The sequence below is a fragment of the Sardina pilchardus genome, chromosome 24 (assembly GCF_963854185.1).
Source record: "Sardina pilchardus chromosome 24, fSarPil1.1, whole genome shotgun sequence".
Lineage (NCBI taxonomy): Eukaryota > Metazoa > Chordata > Actinopteri > Clupeiformes > Clupeidae > Sardina > Sardina pilchardus.
This window is the reverse complement of record NC_085017.1, coordinates 26,787,119-26,809,231: the sequence shown is the minus strand read 5'-3', so window position 1 is coordinate 26,809,231 and position 22,113 is coordinate 26,787,119. Positions and strand designations below refer to the sequence as shown.

Here is a 22,113-nt window from a genome sequence, read left to right as displayed (position 1 = left end):
AATGAACTCTACTGGGAGAGGGAGGGAGGGGAAATACATTGATCCAAGGGTCCTGGGGCGATATGGAGCAACCGGCACATATGATTAAATCTGCACAGATATTAATCACACTCTGCCTGGGTGTGTGTGCCAGGAATCAGGAGAGACAGAGATCACATAAATGTCAGGGAAAAACATTTCCAAAATACTGTATGCATGCATGTCAGCAGTGCTTCCAATGACCTGGCTACTTCAATATTTACAAGCACAATAATACTGTAGCGACCAGAGGGGGAGATATCATTCAGATCTGAGCTAGTTAGCACAAAGGCTCATGGGACTGTTTATGGTTGAGGTAAAAGTCATGTTTTAGTGTTGTGTTTGCATGTTAACTGTTATGTGCCTGCTGTGGTTTCCATTGTGTGTGTCTGGTAATAGTGTTGAATTCATGTTAACCTTAACTGGTACTTTAACTACCGCGACTGAGTGTCTTAGTGTGTTTGGCTATTTCTGGCCAGTTTTGCTATAGTGGTTATGAATAGCTGATGCTTAATAAATGCATTATTCCTTCTGATCGTGCGGTGTATGGGACGCAAGGATTGCAATTCAAGTATATCTGACTCTCTGATATTCTTCCACGGCCGCTCGCCACATTGGTGTCAGAAGTGGGATTACGACATGCGATGCCAGGGACAGGCCTTTGTACCAGGGGACAAGGTGTGGATCTATTGTCCTGTTCGCAAGAAGGGTGTTTCTCCCAAGCTCCGCAGCCACTGGCGAGGGCCCGGAGAGGTGTTGGATCGACTGTCTGAGGTGGTGTACCGGGTGCGCATGCCTGGCCAGGGGCGCAAGGTGGTGCTGCATCGGGATAGACTCTCACCTTACCGGCCCCTTGCCCCATCTCTAGCTGGAGCAGGGGACAGCAGTATCACCCCGCAGGCCGATCAGGTTGCTTCTCCCCCAGTTGAACCACCTGTGAGCCCCAGACGGCCTGCTCGCCAGCGGAGACAGCCTGGACATTTGAGGGACTTTGTATTGAGTGATGGGGTCGCCGAGGACGGCTGACCCCTCAGGTGGGGGCTATGTAGCGACCAGAGGGGGAGATATCATTCAGATCTGAGCTAGTTAGCACAAAGGCTCATGGGACTGTTTATGGTTGAGGTAAAAGTCATGTTTTAGTGTTGTGTTTGCATGTTAACTGTTATGTGCCTGCTGTGGTTTCCATTGTGTGTGTCTGGTAATAGTGTTGAATTCATGTTAACCTTAACTGGTACTTTAACTACCGCGACTGAGTGTCTTAGTGTGTTTGGCTATTTCTGGCCAGTTTTGCTGTAGTGGTTATGAATAGCTGATGCTTAATAAATGCATTATTCCTTGTGGTCGTGCGGTGTATGGGACGCAAGGATTGCAATTCAAGTATATCTGACTCTCTGATATTCTTCCACGGCCGCTCGCCACAATACAATCTAAATGGTTATCAATAGTATTAACAACCCCTGCACTGAATCTCACATTTCACATGTTAACAAAGTATGTAACCTTTCTGATGCTCAAAAATGCTAGCCATAACCAATATTACAGAGGATGACGAGAGGAGAGCATGCCGACACACTGTATAGGGACCCGTTCCTTTTGTTCGTCCCCTCAAGGTGGTCAGCCATGGCATTGATCACATGGCACTATTGTTTACATTTAGCAACGGCCCAAGCGGCACCTTACATTTCACCTTCTCGACTGTTTACTGTTGAAAATCTCTTTATACCGTACCTCAGCATCCAATATGCCGCCGCAGTTTGTTCAAAAACAGAACAAGCCTATTGGTAGGCCAATAACACGGATACATTGTAATGCAACCTACAACTCAAATGTAACGTTAGCCTACAAATTGACCACAACGCCACGTCAGTGAGTGGACTGACTGGTGAGGGGGGAAAAATCCCAACATTTCTATTTTGGTTAAGCTTAATCTTTAATTGATGTTAGAGTACATGGGATTGGATGAGTTGACACATCAGTAAACAAATTTACCACATGGCGCAGACAGTAAACGATGGCCTCCGAAAAGACGCAGAATGTGCCAGCATGGACTGACTAAGTGATGAGTGAATGAGAATGTTTTGCTTAGCCTAAGTACACCATTTAACTAAAATAGGCTACAGATTTACTGAATGAGACATTAAAAATAGTAGGCCTACATTTGAAATTGAAAGTTATCATTTAAAAAAACGTATGCGTAAAACAAACACATTCAAATCAAGCTCGTGTCGGCTAGAACGTAGTAATCATAACAGGTCACCGGCAATTGTATGCCAAACGTATTCTTTGCCTTTCTTACCTTGATTGTTTTGATGTTGTAATTTTACGGTCCCATCTTTTAGAATCCTAACATCCCCGGGGCCGTCAATCCTCCTACCATAGTCTCCACTGGGCGCTTCAGCTGATTTTGAATTTCTTCGCCGGTGTTTTTGCGCCAGACACCTACAGCACTGATAACACACTGCCCATGCTTGTTCTTCATTTATAGGTTGGCTATAAAGAACTAAAATCTCATCCAGAGTCAATTCGTCTGCCACTCCGTCCATGCAATCCATATTAACGTCTCCGGCGTTTGCTTCATTGGTGAAGTCTTGAAGGAGCGTTGGTGAAATCAACATACCCTCGTCGGCTCCTGGCCGTTTGGCCATCCTGTTGTCTTCCCCACAAGCAGAGCGGCCAGTTGGCAATAAAACGCGCAAAGAAACGGTCGGATTTTTACGTTGGGTCAATCATTGATGTGGCCTGCGCTACCTCCACTGTTCCCTGACGTTAAATCGGTGTTCCAAGTGGTGCGAGAATACCCATCGTTTCTTATAGAGGCGGTCATATGACGGTGTTTTCCGCATGGTCTCAAAGCCAGTCGTGTTTACATGGTAAATATGCATTGAGCAGGTTAGCCTTTACCCACAATAATCTGAAATTAATGTAGCCTAATCATTTCGGTTTGGAATCCCCCAAATACACACATACACACACACACGATTCCTTTCTTAATTACTGTTTTAATTAATCATTTAAAGTTGAACTGTCTCTTATTGTGCATGACAATACACTAGGCTACTTGAACTTGACCAGTGTTGTTATTTTGTCGCAAATTGGTTTGTGCAATTTTTATGTTAAGAGTGGCATAACAGAACATAATATTTACCAAAACAAAATTAAAATGCTGTTCACTAACAAGGGTTTGTTAGTGCATTTTTCCATTCTCAAGCGCATTCGTTATATCAAACGTTGCGAATTTTCTAACGTGTTTGATTCACATTGACTGAAAAAGTGCGGTATTTGTGTACGCTTTAAATCAGTTTTTTCATCTGCTACACAATTTCAATTAATGCAATGACCGTTCAGTCTTTTGTCACTTCATTTGGGAAAATGAATAATTTCTCGCCTCGTGAAGGTACTACCAAGCATATGTGCGCCATCCAGTGGTTGTCATGGCACACTTCAGTGATTCGCAGCAAAGTTGCTGTTGCGTTGCACTGTAAATTTAGGCCTAATGACCTTTCTCTCCCATGGCCTACACACAGTCCATGTTATAATCCCGATTCTGTCAGAACAAGTACAAACAAGTGCATTTGCCGAGCTGATGATCTGCTGAATGGCTTCAATCCGGCCAGAGAGCAACAGCTGACCTGTGTTTACGGAGCTCCAGCCTCGTTGGACATTCAAGAATGCCTGACCCCATATTGCTGACGAATTTGCGATATACTTTTAAAGAACACAATGTTGCAACTTGAGTTGCTCAGTTGCCAGGAGAGTCACTCATGTCCATGATTTATTAGCCTATTTTAATTTAATTGTGTATGTGTGTGTGTGTGTGTGTGTGTGTGTGTGTGTGTGTGTGTGTGTGTGTGTGTGTCTGTGTCTGTGTGTCTGTGTGTGTGTGTCTGTGTGTGTGTCTGTCTGATAAAAGTGACTTGACTTGAGCTGACTTTCTCCTTACATATTCAACAAACTAACAATTTTCACATATTTCCACCTTTCACTTTCAACTGATCAACTGCTCCTTCAGTATTTGCACCTTTACACCTAACTTCCAACACATTCATAAGTTCATCAAGGACCCATTTAAGTCCATCTGTGTGCAGTCAGGGCTTTAGTCACTCCTTCAAAAATCTGTTGCTGTTGCACTGTAAACATATAAATTATTATTATTTATTATAAAAATATATATATATGGCAACATACGTTGGACCCATCTAGACCCCAGCCTTAAATTCTACCTGGGTTCTACATGGGTACCACATGGGTTGATATGTGTTTCTTTTTTGTGGGATTGTCCGCGGGTTCCAAAGTGGCCAAAGTATAAATATATATTTATGAGACTACATATGACTATGTTTATGCTTTTAAAGAGTTTTTCAATTCTTACCTGAGGGACATTTGTCTTGCAAAAGGCTTCTAGATCTGTGGAAGTCTAGGGCTGTTTTCAGTGCTCATCATCTGATGGCTCTTTCGTGAGGGCATTTGCACGCCAGTCTGTGAAATCTGCCTTAAGATGAAACAGGGCTATTGTTTCGCCATGACAAGCAATTATACACACAGTTCTTTTGGAAAATGTTCTTGGTCTTCCAGAACTCAACTTGACCCCCACCATTAATAATAGCTGCCAATTCTCAATTACGTTATAAACACTGAAACGGCTACCTGAAAACACTTTTTGCTATCTTCTCATAGGCTTCTCCTGCTTTGTGAACATCAGCTATTCTTTTTCAGTGTGCTATGCTACAGCTCATAGCTTAGGTAAGTTATCCAAGAGCTCAAAACTGTTGGAGGTCCCAAAGATGTGCAAGATTTGCATTGTGTTAAATGTTTCAGCCCATAATTGTCAAAAACAAAAAAAATATTACTAATCCTGCTTTATAATCTTCCTCCACAACCCATCAAGAAACTTACCAGCACACTCAGCATTCCACAACATCTACATTCTACAAACAAGTACTTGTGTGCCCAGCCCACTATGAATACCCTCCTGTGTATGGGGAAATAATAGATGTGAAACCATTATATCCCCTGGCTCAGGTCACATGTTTTGAGAGGTAATAAAATATAGGGCTGAAGCAATAATTTATGTGGTGTAAGTTTTATCATTTGAGTTTTTTTTTTTTTTTAAAAAAGGTAAATGGCCTTTACTGTATACTGTATGTTGTAGATCTCTTGCACATTTACCTCAAATTCATCTTTGGTTTGAGGATATATTATCAAGAGAAAATAACATTTGGTTGTCCTTTTAAATATACATTTATTTGTTTTGTAAGTGTTGGGGTTTGTTTTTTCACAATCAATTGTTTCATAAACACATGTGAATATACATATTGCTTTGATACCACAATCAGAGATAATCACTACATCTATCACATGATGTTAGAAGTGCTGTGGGGAGTTAAGAAATACAGTACCACACCACCGTTAGAATGGTCCATCCACACACATCTTCACTTCAACACATCATTATCAACACAAATAAAGGAATGGTTTCAAATTCAGTCATCATTGCACAGGATACACACTAGACCCCAAATAGTTCATTATTTTCACAGAGTGTTCATGTATACTGTACGGTGATTGACACTCTGTAATACCGACAGTTCTCACAGGAATAACAACATAACCGAATAAAAAATAAACACAGCTTTGCAGCTTTGGTGAGAATGCAGTATGGCCTTTTGAGCACAGGCGACTTCAATTTACACATAAGCAGGGGCACACAGCTGGGAAAGTCAAACAGACAGGGTACTGGGAAAAAAACAGCATCATTGGAACTGAAAGAAAACTTTCGACAGCGACGTAAAGGAAATAAATTAAAGCTTTAGGAATCTGACATGAGGCTTCACACTGACATACAGATGATTGGTGCCATCCTATTTGAAATCCAGCAGGCTACAGTCAATCTTGTAGTAAACATAAGGGTAGTACTCTTGCTGGCTTAGGTTCAGACCAGGAATATCCATGGAGGCCTATAAGACATCAAAACAAATGAGTTCAGTAGAGAATAGAAGATGTAACACAGTGGACCCATGTACCCATCAACATTACCCTAAAACATGCCAATCAAAACGACCAAAGTGATATTTAAAAATATAATGCTGTAAAACTGCTTGTAGTGCACACGTTACTGTATGTTTGTACTAGAGGATCTATCAGAAAAGAGACATGAGGGACTATCTCCAGTCATCAGGATCTTCTACTTTACTGCTCTTCACAGACTAAGGATGGGTGGCTTTCTACACCTTCGTCTTTAAAAAATACTATCTTGAAATACATCATTAATTCTATTTCGTCCAGCCAAATCTACATGGTAAAACCATTTCATCCAATGAGACTGCAACACATGTAGTGCTGCAATATGTCACACTGTGCTTTATGTAGAATTCTAGCTAAGCGCTTCTTTTCAAAGCACTTTCAGTTAAAACACAGCTGTTATGGCCTGTACAGACTACACGATTTCAGACCGATTTTGCCACGATTGTGTCTCCATTGTCGTGTCCAAATACTCAAAGTCGGGAATGACACTCGAGGGAGGAAGTGACATATTCAACGACCATACGATTTATTGTCTGCGACATTCCATGACGTTACAACCAAAAGTCTAGCATGTCAGAATTGTGGGGGAATCTCCTACGACTCCCCTGTGGACACTGACACGGTGACGACACGAGACAAGAAGGCTACGATAGATTATCTTGTAATGTGGCCAGTCTTACGACCAAGACGGGGCAAGATTTTGTGGTTCTCCGATCGCCTTGTCTAACATGGTCCATCGTAAGACATAATCATGGAAGACAAAAAAATGGTGTAGTCTGTACAGGCCATTAAATCAGCTTGAAGAGGAGCATAGATACAACCACGTGTCTTTACTCACATCTATAACGGATGCGCTGCTGTCGAGGTGTTTGTAAAGGTCATAGAGGACCTCCCTCAGCTTCTTCATGTTCTTCTTGTTGGGCTGAAGGAGCATGGCCTGGAAGTTGACTGGCAGCCCATACCTGTAGATCAAACCCATTGCCATCATTACTAGGTGATAAACATTTACAAATATTTACACAGACTGAAAACAAGCACAGAGAAATCTTCTCACAAAGAAACAGAAACACATCTGAAAAAATGTGATGGATATTAGATTTTGTTTTGTTACCTCAAGACAGACTCCACAAACACACGCAGAGCCTTGATGTGGGTCCAAGCTATGAATGCCTCACTGAAGTTCACTTTGAGCCACCGAACCAGAGGGCCCTGTTGAAGTGGATTGATCAATGAACGAATCAATCAGTGACTGGTTCACTTCAGAAATAACAACAGAGAGCCAAAACCATTAACGCCAAGTGGGTGAAAACAAAAAATACATAAGCAAATCAATGTTTGTTTATATAATATAATATTTACATACAACATTGCTATTATTGCGGTTACACAAGACAAGGCAAGCTTTGCAGCCTTGGTAAATCAGATATGTAACCTTCCTAGCAACTATAATTGGACCAAGCAGGATATTGGAAGGCAAAAATGTGAAACACTAAAATATCAAGGTTGTTCAAAATAAAACAAAATATCAAGGTCTGAAGCACATTCTATGGTGATGGTCCTACTGAGTGCTACCTATTTTCAACACATACAAACTGCTTCTTCTTGTCAGTGGAGAGGCGCGTCATCTCCTCTTTGTCTGCTTTCATCTCCTCCTCATTGTACTGGAAGTCACGCACACCAAATCTTGAAAAGACCAAGAGGACACAGTTTGTTTAAGTTCATCCTAAATCACAGACAACTCACAAATCACCACAGATTAACAAAAGGCCGTTTTAATGTTCAGCAATGTGACATGGACAGTTTTCCCTTCCGTTTTTAAGAATCTTTTAGCTATGCCAATCCTGTAAAGGTTTTGAAAGTTTGGCAGACCAAGGATGCACCACAGAATTATTTCCAATTGCACACATTTCAAGGGGCTGAGTCATAAAGTATCCACTCGTTGGCTGGCTTAACTACGCGCAACAGTATAGCACTCTCGAACATTACAGTAGCAAATAGAAAAGGAGAAATTTACTTATTTTCCCGGGCCTTGAGCCTGAAGTCATCTACCGCTTTTCTGAAGAGGGTGACACTGAACAGGCCACTTTCTCCATCTTCAAACAACAGACTGGAAAAAGGATAGGGCAAAGCATAAACACTTTAAAAAAAAACATAGCATTACATACGTATCTCACAATACTACCTCTTTTATGGTGATCTGATGTTTACACCTCAGATAAGAGTCACTTTGACTGGACAGGCAACACAAAACATTCATGGGGCTGTTTAGAAATGACTTGTATTTTTGTTCTCAGAATTTTAAGACACCTTCATTTCAAGACAGTCTTCATGAATACAGACGAAGACAAACACATATTTTTTGTACAATTTGAACGCTGCGAAATCTATCTATCTTTCTAAAATGTCTGAATATGACTGGCATTTTATCCTTCTATCTGTGCCAGCAGCAAGGGTTGGGCTTGGTTTCCATAGAAACTGGGCTTGTTCATCGGGACCAGGCGACCATTAATGTTATTGCCTAAAAGGCACGCATGTCTCTGCATGACACAAACAGAATTCTCAGGCAACTGTTCCCAGCAAAGACTCTTCAGCTACAACATGTTCCAGAAACTGAACAAAACAGCTCACCAAGACCACACTTAAAAGGGCACTTATATAATAGGGAGTGCACCTATTCAATTATACCTGTGTATTCGTACAGTACTATCTGCACTGCAGGGTTGGATATGTTTTTATCTACAGTAACTTCAGAGTTCACTTTGTGGATACTCACTTTGTTGATCGAGGAACCACCATTTCAGCCAGGGATTCATATGTTTTCTGCCAGTCAGCATAGTTTGTCCTGTGGTATCAAACACAAATAGAATAGATAATAAATGCACTAACATTTTTTCACAGAAATGCATTCCGACACCCAAAAACACAATTATCAAAAAAGTGATTCAAATGTACAGTAGCTCTTACTTTGGAACAACAACCAAAAGGGTAATAAGATATTCTGAGTCAAGCACAAAGTCTTCTTTCTTCACAATGTCAGCCAAACTCCTAGTCAGCAAGCTTCCCCTGGTGGAAAAAAAACACACATCACATCAGTTTTTACTAGTGCAGTAGGTGTCATCAATAGGCAATATCATGATCAAGTCTGTTACAGACAAAAATGCACAAAAATAATTCACTTCATCCTCTCATCCAAACATACTGTAGACAAGTGGTGCATGTGTGGTGGAGTACCAGTAACATCACCACCTGACCATCCATCGACCTGGGTCCCATTCCCAAACCCGTCATTGTGAGTCTGCGTTTGCTAAATGCTAGTGAACTTTAACATACAGCTGTCTGTAAAGAATTGAATTGTGTTTTAAATGTACATTTAACTTCAAATAAAAAGCAATGCTGTTGATACCTGCATAGGCACATCACTAGTATCAGGTGTTCCTGTTACTGCCTTAGCCTTTATGACATTACTGAACATGGTGCTTGGGTTTTCCGGTCATCACAATGGCCAACATGGCGTCTGTGGCCAGACAGGGCTTTTGAAACACTGTAATCAATCAGCGCCATGTCGTATAGCATATCCCAGTTCTGATCCCTCCCTGATTCTCTCACTAGGGACTGACTAGGTCACTCACGCATTTTTGCGCTCCAGGTTCTGAAGGTTTCCTTTCAGGTTGTTGTAGGCAGATGCTCTGGCCTTCAGGTCGTTATCAATCTGAGTCACTTGCTGTGCAGATGGAAATGGAAGGCAAGATGCAGGATTGAAGGGGGAGATAGATACAATGTGGGAGAGAAATATACCAAAAGTGCAGTTAGGGTCTAAGTTGAATATCTTTGACATGGACATAGATTTATTCCTTTATTCTAGTTTTTGTTCTCACCTTGGAGACAATCTCGGAGATATTCTTTAAAGACTGTTTAATTGGGTATTTGGCCATGTCCCATTGGAACCTTGTTATGTAGGTAATCAGATCAACTGTGTAGAGGGGAAATCACAACAAATCAGACATTCTGCGTGGTGCCATTTTTGAATTATATGAATGTGTTAGTAACTGTAACCGAAATCAAATGTTTTGGAATCTAATGTAAACATGTGTTGTAATTACAGTCATTTCCTGTGCATTAGCCACATTGTGTAAAAGCTGCAGGACAATGCTTTATGCAAGTTATAAGAAACAAAACTATAGTAATACCATAACTGTTGCCGTGTATTAACCTCATAGCTGAAGACATTTGCATGCCTTTTTGCATGGAGGCCCCTAAAAATGCTAATTCCAAGAAATGGCAAATGTTTTGATTAAATGACATGTTCACCTCCATTGGCCAGCAAGTTCTCTTGGACTTTGTCTCGGCTATCTTCCAGTACGTCTGCCATGTACTGTGCCACCTTCTTCACGACACTGCAGAGAAGACGTTCACAGGCGGCAAGAATAGCAATTCAAGTGGTGAAAAAATATTATATCATGTCATTATGTTAGCATGTAACTCATTTGTACAAATTCATTTTTAAGGTACATGGTCATGTAAAGGGTACGTTAACTCTTGTTGTTCCTGCTAGCCTCCAAGACTCCTTACAATTCACAATTCCCCATGTTTAAGCAATACTCAGACAAAACATGGCAGTTTAGGACTTCGAAATAAAATCACAAGCACAAGTCCCAAGTAACAGACCTTTCCACAAAAGAGTCCAGTTTGGCCAGATCATCAGACAAACCCACAAGAACGTCCAAAGTTCCAACCTGTTGCATGCATCATAAGACAAAAATAGCATGTTATTACACTTGCACGCTGTAATAAGCACTTTGTTGAAGACAGGGAAGATACATCAGGGTTTCCCAACACTGCCCTATTGAAAGTCCAGTAAAGTTTCACCACTAAAACCCCCTTGTGTTACGAAACATTATTTGTAATATAGAGGCCACCTTTATCCAGAGAAACTTACAGTGAACCAATTGCCACCTGGCACCTGGAGCAGATTGATGTTCAGTGCCTTGCCCAAGGGCACAAAGCTCCTAGGACTGAGTTCACAACATTCTCCAGATCCATTTGGAAGCCAAGACCCCTAACTTTTGGACTACCACCATCCCTGTGCATTGCTACAATGTTTTTCCACAGCTGACAAATGCTTTCAAGTTATTATACGATTCTTAAGTAATGATGATGAATTGAAGGATGTCCTATTAGATGACAACGTAACTCCCCTCACAAACCCACACACCTTAAGATCAGGGATGTTGAACTTGTTGTTGGTGGAGAGGATGTTGGGACGGGAAGTGGCCATGTTCATCTTGTCCCATGTCTGCTGGCAAGTCTTATCGCCAGGGGCCGAAATCAACCAGAACTCTGTCATGGCTGTGTGAGTCCTCTGTTCTCCTGCCCTACAATAACATGAAATTGGGGGATATTTATTCACATAAATTATTCACATTAAATATTAGATAGATAGATAGATAGATAGATACTTTATTGATCCCCAAGGGGAAATTCAAGAAAAAATATTCACAAAAGCACTGTTTTGTATAGGCTACTTGAAATCCTAACTGTTCATAAATTATTCATATGAATACTGCCATCTATCTCTAAACTATGGCCCGTTAATCACTTCTGTTCCATTTCCTCATTTCACATGCTTTGGGTCACGAGTCTCATGACAAAAACGGACGCTCATGGCTCATTGTCATTTCCTTCACCAAGTGAGACATAATGCTACCAACTCCATAACCACCAGACAATACAAAGTAACAGCAGAGAGGGTATAATGTCTGTTTAAGTCATGAAACATAACAGACTCGGTTACAAGGCTACAAGTCTTCTTGACAGCAGGTTAAGCGCAACGCTTCCTTCCTTGGTTGCTGTCTGTCACGACAATAAAATGCTGAGCAAATAAGACAGAGATCTTACCTCAATAGGGGGTGAATTTGTTACAGTTGTACACTGTATGACAAAATGCAGCACTTCTTTTAATTATCGACGCATAAGAGTAAAATGATCAGGTTGTTGATTCAGAGGACCTTCAGCAGCATCACATTCAAAGTCAGCTGATCGGATGAATAACATTACGTCTGCGCGAACATACGTGCGCAGTGGCTCGATATCTTCTTCGCTGTTACTGTAGGCGGCCGCACCCCGTGTGTAGAATCATTACTGCCATCGCCTGGGCTCCAATGTGTCAGGAGGAATATACTAGGCTAGGCTTCTGTAAATTCAGAAATATTGTGTCACCGACTCATGTCCACCAAACTTGTTTGCACGGTGATCATAATAGCCATTGATTCGCAATAGGATTGAAATATGGACTCTGACCGAATTTTCTAGAACTTTAACAGTGTTGTTTTTGAACCATTTCACTTTTAACAAATCAAATTTTGTTTGTCATACACAATTAGGCTACACAAATTGCAGTGAAATGCTTAGTCTTATTCTGACTTTTATTCGCCTAAAGAGCACAGCATTGTTTCTTGTAGCCTATAGGCTAACTAACGAAATGCCTTTTCTCAGTCTCTCAGGTAGGCCCAAGTGCTTTTGCAGCTGTTTGGGATTATTTGGGATGTTGTTTTAGCTCTGGATTGACATCTGATTTGCCTACATTTCCTGAAGGTAGTTTAATCCATGTGGTAGGCCTACGTTTTGCAGACCTCGCCACCCTCAGGACTGCATATTTCTTGTGTTAGGCTACTCCTATGCCTGCAAGAATGCTTTCAATAGCCTAATGGATCTGTAAAATTCTTGAGGTGTCTAAGATTAAAAAGATTAAACGCTGTTGTGCCTTCCTCATGGAACCAGTGTGCTTGGTCCTGATCAGGTCGGGCAATGATAAACCTTCTGCTGATTATGCTTTTTAATCCATGATCTCCATGTCACATTAATATTTAGTGTGAGGCGCTTGCCCTGACACCATGCCTACACCTCATTCAGGTAAGCCTGCTCATTGTCAGAAATGAGGCTAACCACTGTTACATCTTTAGTGAATTTAAAAATGATGCTCTCACACAGTCATCTCATTTGATTTGGGGAGTTGGGCCAGAGAGGGTTAAAACGGAGTAGCCTAATGAAGGATCTTTGGTTGGGCTGACTGGACATTCTAACCCTTTGTTGCTGCCTCAGGTTTAGATCACAATTGTTGCCATGACAACTTATGGAACGTTTACTTTATGACATCATGAAATTCCATTCCAAATTTGACAGAGAATCTTCAGTGATCCCAGGTCATTTGAGGTTTGGTTTGGTTGGAGGTAGGTTTAGTTATCATTAAGCTTATCAGGTGTTGATGTATTGAATTCTTTGACAACATCAAACCTGAGAGTTTCACTCAGGATGGATGATCCATTGGCTGGAAGTAAGTATATTTCCAATGAATTTAGATATTTAATTTACAAATGTAATCATGTCTAGTAGATTGTCTACATGTCTTCATTATCGTATGTAAATCATTTTTGCATTCAGGTGAGCCACATGGCAAACTTCCACTAAAGCCACTACTGTTGGGAAGCATCGGAGATGGGGGCAATAGCATGGACCCAGCTTTGGCACACATGGTAAGAATTTAAAAGGCATATAAGGGCCCAAATCCCAATAACTGTTCCCAATATCTACTCCAATAACAAAATGGTCACATATTGTTTCCACTTTACAGACTGACATACATTACGTTTTTAAAATGATGTACGCTATCTCAAGCCAAAATGTATGTCTTTAGTGCTTGACCTATAAAAGATCAGTTCTATCATAGGTTAGTATACCGGGGAAGAATCAGTCCAAGAGATAGCAGCATTGTGGTTTACTTATACATTCATAGCAAACCTGAGTACAGGTGGTTCTGATCACACATTACAACACTGGAGAGGGAAACAGAGGTTCCAGATAAAGTGTACGTTTATACTGTAAGGAGTCCCTCTGCTCCTCTTTTCAGGAGATGGCTGTAGCTGTTAGCTGTCCCACAAGGAACGACAATGAGCCATTGGACTTGGCTGTGCTGCAGAGGATGCTAGCTGAGAGTGATGCTCGTGCAAAGTACTGGAGCACAGTCACAATGGTATACTGTAGTTCATCCATCCTACCCATTGAGAATATCTGATAGAAATGTATTTTTGGATAAAACTTTGGGTCATCATGATTTATCATTTGTGTTCTTTCTGTAGGATTTAATCAATACCTGCACCAAAGTCATGCAGTCGGCCGACCGTGACAGGCAGTGGTTTGTCCTTATGGTTAAGCAAATTGAGAAAACCATGGGAACTACGGTCCACTTGCAGGACGATAGAAAGTCCCACAGCCAGGTGAAATTTCCTCAGATATTAGTTCATCTTACAGCTCAAAATTACTTGTAAGGATCACTTCAGGTAAAAAAAAAATTCATTCACAAAAATGTCTCTGCAGGAAGCACATATTTGTTGCCCATCTACTTCGATGGTCAGTGAATACAAGAGGGAGACTGAAGCTGATGACGAGAGGTGATGTACTGTACAGTATCTGTTTTCACCGATTGACCATGAAAAACATGATCTTTTCCCTAGTGTACTGACATGCTTGCCATTGCTATCTCCAGATATGGTCTCAGGGATCTTGTGGAAGACTGCAGATCTCGTTTGGGCAATTTGGAGCAGATGGTGAAGCAGTTTACAGAGAAGGTGGAAATAGCTCATCCACCTCCAGCTCTGACCATTGGTCATAAAGTAAAGGAAGTGCCACTCTGTCATTACTTTAGAGAGGAGAGCAGCTCAACTCAGACATCACTAGGTCAGTTGCCTAATTTTTTAATCATTTTGGGCAAATAATATTTGTCTAAACATACAGAAATGTAAATTTTGCTATGGTTTTGCCACAGGAACGTGTTCAGCCGTGGGCAGTACCATGGAGAGCAATACAAGCATCCATGACACCTGTCACATAAGACAGTGCAAAGATGCAGCCGTACGGGTGTGTGATGTGCTTCAGGTATACTAGCTGAAGACCAACCTTACATCAAATAATTAGGATATAAATTACACAGCTGCAAATTGTAAATATTGTACCATTTTCCATATTTGTTGTGTCAGGTCCCTGAGGAGCTGATTGATACAAAAGTGGGAGACAAGGAAAACTTGCATCACTCTTCAGGCCTTCTCACCAAATGTGAGGTGATGGAGGCAAATGTGTCCATCCTCCCTTCCCCTGATGACCAGCTAATCTCTGCAGCCATGCTGGTAGGCATTCACCTTCTTCTGCATCCCTATGTCATGTCTTGGGATCACATTATTGTATAGCAATAATTATGCTATGAGCCTGATGTCATCACACGTATGGACTGGCAGAATCTGATAACTCGGTACAGATTTCTATACACCAAAGGAACTGTTCTTTAATGGATCAATGCTTGTTTTATTTCTCTTTTCAGCAGGCCGCTGCTACACCTGGCAGCAGTTTTCAGATGACGGAGCGTGGAGTTCTGTCTGATTCTCAACTGTGCCCAACAGCCGTGATGGTAAGAATGTTTTTGTTTCGGAGAAGTCTTCATTTGTTATTGAATATAACGGAGCACATGATCTGTTAGACTGAAAGAAGAAATATAATGATTGACGTTAAGAGCAATACATCATGTAGGCCTAGTCCTCCTAGAATTTGACCAATTTCCCTTATAGAGGTATAGATCCAAAAATTAGAGGTTGTAGATGTAATACAAGTGTAGTACATTGTGCTATTACATTGGTGTTGGGTTATGCATGTTGGAAATGTTATGGTTAGGAAAATAAAACCCTTTTTCTAAACCCCTCTAATGTGAGCTGAATGAGTATTTTGGCAGCCACACACCGATCTGATTGAGACCAAGGCTGATGTGGTGGTGGATGATGACATAGTGTACATTTAGAATGACAGAAACCAATGACTTAATACAGAGTTCCGTACACACCCAAAGAAATGCTATTTCATGGATCAATAATTGTTTTATGTATCCGCTCAGCAGGCCACTTCTACACCTGATTCTCAACTGGATCCTCCAGCTGTACCAGTAAGAATGCTATTTTTAAAGCCATCTTGCTCCAGGTTCACTTGCTGTGCTCTTTTAATTGATTATTTTGCTAAATTATTTTGTCAACAGACTTTTGAACAGCGCTGTGAAATGATCACAGAGACAGAGGACCAGGAGAACAGTGAGGAACGTTCTCAGCATGCTGGTGGAGACATTGTGGAAAGCAATGTTTGCAAAGACCTTGCAGTTGCTGAGAGCATCACACCTGAGGTGGAGGAGGTAGCAGAGGCCACACTGATGTCATCAGACGTTCTGCTGTTAACATCAACCACACAGGTAGGAGGGACATTTCTTATGGAGAGCACTTCACAGTACACTTTCAATATTTTTCTTACTTAAAAGTGTTGACAAAGGCGTCTGTTTGCAGAAGTAATATTAGTGTAGTAGATTGTGCTGTTGCATTGGTGATTGTGCAAGTTGGAAATGTTATTGTTTAGAAAACAAAAACAAAGCCTTTTTGTAAACCTCTTTAATGTGAGATGTATGAGTGATAAGAATTGTTATTGCAGGAGCACACAGATCTGATTGGGACCCAGGCTGACGTGCTGGATGGTGCTGATGATGTCCTTGAGCTGCTAAAGTCTGCAGCAGTTCATGAGAACATGGGAGACGGCACTTCAGAAGCTCTACAGCAACTGCAGCCTGTTGATGAGAACATGGGAGACGGCACTTCAGAAGCTCTACAGCTTTTGCCTGATCCTGAGGACCTTTGTTCTATTAACCTTAGCATCCAGCTAGTCTGTATCATCCAGTATATTAGGATTGCTTGCCCATTACTTTGTGTACTATGATATTTATGCAGAGAGACTGATGACATAATTTACATAATAGAATGACAGAACCTGATGGCTTGATACAGATTTCTGTGCACACCAAAAGAAATGTTATTTCATGCACCAATGATTGTTTTATTTCTCTTTTCAGCAGGCCACTGCTACACCTGACAGCAGTTTTGAGTTAATGGAGGTTCTGGTGTTGCCTGATTCTGAACTGGGTCCTCCAGATGTACCAGTAAGAATGTGTTTTGGTTTTAGAAAAGTTTAAATTAGCTGTTGAATCTACATTCCCATGCAAATTATAGAATGCCATGAACCACCAATTTGTTTCAATGTTAGAAGAAGTGGTGTATTTTGTTATTTATGTGTCTGTTTCTTAATGAAAGTCCTCAATAAAGAGTGAAATTGACTTACTCCACCAATTTCCCTAAAACAAGACAGCCAGCTTCACTTTTTTTGTAAACCCCTCTAATGTGAGATGTATGAGTGATAGGAAATGTTTTTGCAGCCACACACAGATCTGATTGGGACCCAGGCTGATGTGGTGGATGGTGCTGCTGATGTCCTTGAGCTGCTAAAGTCTCCAGCAGTTCATGAGAACATGGGAGAAGAGGCATCATTAGCCCCACAGCAGCTGCAGCCCACTGGGACTGTAAGATGCTCACCTACATTATGTTCCTTATGTTAACTTTATCCAGCTAGTTTGTGTATTTCACTTGTCATGACGACTTGCACATTACTGTTTTTCCTGCTGTATTATCAATGCCGAGAGACTGCTGTCATATATTAAGTATAGTATAGCAGAAACTGTATACACACCAAAGGAAATACTGGTTATTTCAGATCAATGTTTCTTTCTCTCTCTGTCTGATATTGTTTTTGCAGCCAAACACAGATCTGATTGGGACCCAGGCTGATGTGGTGGATGGTGCTGCTGATGTCCTTGAGCTGCTAAAGTCTCCAGCAGTTCATGAGAACATGGGAGAAGAGGCATCAAAGGCCCCAAAGCAGCTGCAGCCCACTGGAACTGAAATTATCTCAGAGACAGAGGGCCAAGAGAACAGCGAGGAACGTTCTCAGCAGGCTGGTGGAGACATTGTGGAAAACAATGTTTGCAAAGACCTTGCAGTTGCTGAGAGCATCACACCTGAGGTGGAGGAGGTAGCAGAGGCCACACTGATGTCATCAGATGTTCTGCTGTCAACACCAACCACACAGGTAGGAGGGACATTTCTTATGGAGAGCACTTCACAGGGATACTTCAAAATAATTTCTACTTGAAAGTGTTGACAAAGGCGTCTGTTTGTGGAAGTAATATTAGTGTAGTAGATTGTGTTGTTGCATACTGTAGGTGATTGTGCATGTTGGAAATGGTATTGTTTAGAAAACAAAGCCTTTTTGTAAAACTCTTTAATGTGAGATGTATGAGTGATAGGAATTGTTTTTGCAGCCACACACAGATCTGATTGGGACCCAGGCTGATGTGGTGGATGGTGCTGATGATGTCCTTGAGCTGCTAAAGTCTCCAGCAGTTCATGAGAACATGGGAGAAGAGGCATCATTAGCCCCACAGCAACAACAGCCTACTGGAACTGTAAGATGCTCACCTACAGTATTCCTAATGCTGACTTTATCCAGCTACAGTAGTTTGTATATGTCATGTCGAGAGACTGCTCTCATTATAGGTATTGTATAGCAGAAACTGATTGCATACACACCAAAGGAAATACTGGTTATTTCAGATCAATGTTTCTCTCTCTCTCTCTCTCTCTCTCTCTCTCTCTCACTTTTTTCATTCGGCCGCTGACCAGAGCAATAAAATGAGTGTGGAGACAAAAGCTCATGAGCTGAAAGTGGATTCCAGTCAGACCTCACAGCCATCTCCTAACCATCAGCAAGTTGAGGTGCAAAACCTGGTGCACTCTGTGGTCAAGGAATTGTGGGTGATGCACGACCTTGGAGGAGAAGGTCCAAGGGTTCTATCTGGAAAGCACAAGCCAGTTCCATCTGAACTTTTTATACAAAGTTTAACCTGCGCTCAACATCTCACGATGACCACCAGGCGCAATTACTGCAAGGTTAGATCTTATAACAATACGAATGAATTCAGTTAAATCCATCAGTTGCATTACTATAATTCATTAACACCTTTACACTAGTCCTGTTATGATTTCTGGATTTCAACATGATGTCTCTTTGTGAAGCATATCTATGAACTGTGCTGGGAGATGCTCTTGGATATCTTTCCCGACGATTCAAAACCCGCTTGGTGCAGGCCAAAACCTAAGTTTGATATGAGCAAGATAAAATCCTTGCGTGATGTTCAGGTAAGTTTCACAAAGCACAGAATCACTGATCTGTTATAGCAAATGTTAACATGGATTATGCCATGGTGCAATTCACACCAATCCCATCAAAATAAGAACAATGTTACATTACATTACTTTTGGCTGACACTTTTAAACCAAAGCGACTTACAACATGGTAAAACATTTTAAGCTTTTTAAGAGCAATTCTAACAACAATTTAAGAACAATTTAAAAGGGTTGAGTGCAGTAAAAGCTTCTGTGTTACCGAAGCTTGTATTATTCTTTTTAACCTCACTGTTTGTCACATTGTCATCGTATAGGACTACGTAACCAGAAAGGTCTTCAGACTGTGTGGAATGCCAACTCCAAAACACATGGAAAAGACACAGTTTCATATTGAAAACGAAATTACTAAGTCTATAACTTTATATTGGTACGTTTTTCACAGTTCTACAATACTGATTTCAGTGGTTAATGAAGTTAGAGACAATCCATATAAACTCAGAATTTTATTCCTCCAGATCAATTAAATGAAAATAATGAAAAAGAAGACATCAACATGAACATCTGGTTTGATAATCCACATGTGGCTCATACTTTTTCACCTGAAATAAATATTTGCACCAGTTGACTGTTCTTTTTATGTTTAAGTGATTATACAAATGATGTATTATTTGACTTTGTATACATTATTATGCAAGTATACATTATAGAACATGTATATTTATTGAGGTATTCAATGTGCAAGGCCAGTCTATGTTAACAGTATCTATTGCCTCTTTTCCACTGCCGAGCTAGCCCTACTCTATTCAGTTAGATATACCGCGACACAGGCCCCAGCTCTCTCTCCCACTCACTTCCTGTCTCACTCTACTATCCTATCTGATTAAAGACCCCCATGACACCCACACACCCTCCTCCTTCTTGAATGAACTGATCATCAAAGTAGATGGACAACAAATATGTGCTCCCTGCAGAGACATTTTTGTGAACATTTGTTTTACCTCAAGTGATCCTTACAAGTAACTTTGAGCTGTAAAATGAATGTTATCTGAGGAAATGTATCTAATTTATCTAATAATGTAGTCTGAGAACTACACACACACACACACACACACAGGTAAATGAGTTAGAAATGTAGAAACAAGTATGCACTACAACATCTGCATTCCAAACATCAGATGGGTGTAGGAGAGATGATGTAGCCTACCTCGCTTGCTTCAACTTTAGCCTACCATCCTTGCTTCTGTCCATCTCCACAAAGTTGATTAAAGAGACCCTATGCAACTTTTTCATAGTCATAAAATCGCTCAGAAATCGTTGTTTTGTTTGACTGACCAGTTTCATCGAAAACAGTAATATTTCCTCCCGTCCCCAGTGTCCCTATCCGCTATTGCAACCTTGCAGTTTCTGCAGGACACGATCGCTCCTTGTTTACATCTGGAAGTCTGAGACGCGTAAGGAACAAGAAGAACCACACTTGCAATTTATATATAGCCTATATATGTATAACTATACACGCTGAAGCTGTCGGGGAAGCTCTGCAGAGAAATATGCAAGCATAAAACGAGCGAAAACGAAAAACGAAACCAGAGATGAAATCGCCAATCCTGCATAGTTCCTCTTTAAATAACATTGATTGCATGTGTTCATCCCATTCAAATAATTTATCATTGTCCGTTTTTAGCATGTGTGAATACCGTGTTATTGTGTTATTATTAGCCTAGGTTTTTATATCTGGATAATGCCATTTTCACGCATTTCTCTTGAGAAACTGCTCTCAATTGTTTGCATGGTGATCATAATAGCCATTATTCTCAATTGGATTGAGATCTGGACTCTGACTGAATCCTCCAGAACATTAACAGTGTTTTTTCTCAGTCTCTCAGGTAAGTGGTTTTGCAGCAGTTTGGGATTATTTGGGATGGGTTTTTCTTAGCTCTGGACTGACATCTGATTTAGGCGGACAGTTCCTGGTAGTGTAATCCTGTTTTGCTGACCTCACCACCCTCAGGACTGCATATTTTTCTTCTTTCGTGTTAGGCCTACTGCTATGCCTGCGAGAATGCTTTCAATAGCCTAATGGATCTGTAAAGTTCTCGAGGTGTCTAATTAAAAAGATGCCGTTGTGTCTTCCTCATGGATAGGCGCGGATCAACGGCTAGGGGCCCCACGTGTCATATAGGGGCCCCCTTTGGCCATCAAAACAAACAAACAAAATCAGTAAAATTTACTTAAGAGAATGAACATTAAATTTAATTGGTCCAAGATAAATATTAAGCAGTAGCAAGAAGACACTGGGTAAATATGGCGTAGTTCATGAGGTTACATTTGTTTTCAAAAAATAGACGTCATTCACATTACTGGAAAGAAAGAATGAGAGTGAATGTATTTTTAATTGATTTGGTTTTGATTGTAGGCTATCATATATGGGTAGACTGAGTACAGTTGGGTCATGTGTACAGTTGAGACACCTTAAATATCTTGCCTGCAAACCAAGCCTGATCTATGATTTTTGCTACACATATGTGTGTTAGTGTTCTCTTTAATCATGGGAAATTTGGACACTGTGCATATCTCCTGTCCAAAGATATTGGCAAAAGTATTTTTACCATAGTGAGAATTTCACTTAACCATGTTCCTTCCACAGTGAATATCTTGTTACTCCAATGTGACTGTTATACTTTTCTTACATCATTGCAAAGGTCATTCTGTGCTCTACAAACTGACATATTTCATGACATCCTTTCATGCAAGGTTGTTGCATTATTTAGAAAAATGTGCAAGATGGTCAGAAGGGTACAGATGAGACACTTTGTCTCAACTGTACCCGGATAAAATCCCATTGGATTGCATGGTGTTTATTTGTGCATATTATGATGGCATTTAGGCAATATACTGTAGAACACAAATGTCAATAAAATGAATGTTTTTGATATTTAAACTATATATTATTAATGAATATATCTTATAACATGAAGATTTTAAG

At 40.7% G+C, this 22,113-nt stretch overlaps 3 protein-coding genes across 5 annotated transcripts in view; 1 reads left to right on the top strand and 2 right to left on the bottom strand.

Moving 5' to 3' along the window:
- spire1a (spire-type actin nucleation factor 1a) overlaps positions 1-2,786 on the bottom strand; it is a 39,879-nt gene extending 37,093 nt beyond the window's left edge. For all 3 annotated transcript variants that reach the window (XM_062528820.1, XM_062528822.1, XM_062528821.1), the window contains exon 1: positions 2,315-2,786. In XM_062528820.1, the coding sequence (XP_062384804.1) occupies positions 2,315-2,663 (349 nt within the window). In that variant the 5' untranslated portion in view covers positions 2,664-2,786. The remainder of the gene's footprint in view (positions 1-2,314) is intronic.
- Positions 2,787-5,243: 2,457 nt separating this feature from the next.
- Positions 5,244-12,093, bottom strand: atp6v1c1b (ATPase H+ transporting V1 subunit C1b). The gene is made up of 13 exons (XM_062528840.1): positions 11,935-12,093; positions 11,252-11,411; positions 10,705-10,772; positions 10,348-10,433; positions 9,915-10,009; positions 9,669-9,760; positions 9,004-9,102; positions 8,813-8,881; positions 8,054-8,146; positions 7,629-7,722; positions 7,151-7,248; positions 6,878-7,001; positions 5,244-5,972 (listed from the first exon to the last, which is right to left on the bottom strand). Exons 2-13 carry the CDS (start codon positions 11,381-11,383, stop codon positions 5,877-5,879), a joined length of 1,146 nt encoding a protein of 381 aa, XP_062384824.1. The 5' UTR covers positions 11,384-11,411; positions 11,935-12,093; the 3' UTR covers positions 5,244-5,876.
- A 2,331-nt stretch (positions 12,094-14,424) lies between these two features.
- Positions 14,425-16,412, top strand: LOC134072354 (uncharacterized). The gene is made up of 8 exons (XM_062528987.1): positions 14,425-14,483; positions 14,579-14,769; positions 14,858-14,949; positions 15,069-15,215; positions 15,407-15,493; positions 15,971-16,018; positions 16,109-16,315; positions 16,407-16,412. The coding sequence occupies exons 1-8, from the start codon at positions 14,440-14,442 to the stop codon at positions 16,410-16,412; spliced, it is 822 nt and encodes a 273-aa protein (XP_062384971.1). The 5' UTR covers positions 14,425-14,439.
- The last annotated feature ends 5,701 nt before the right edge of the window (positions 16,413-22,113 follow it).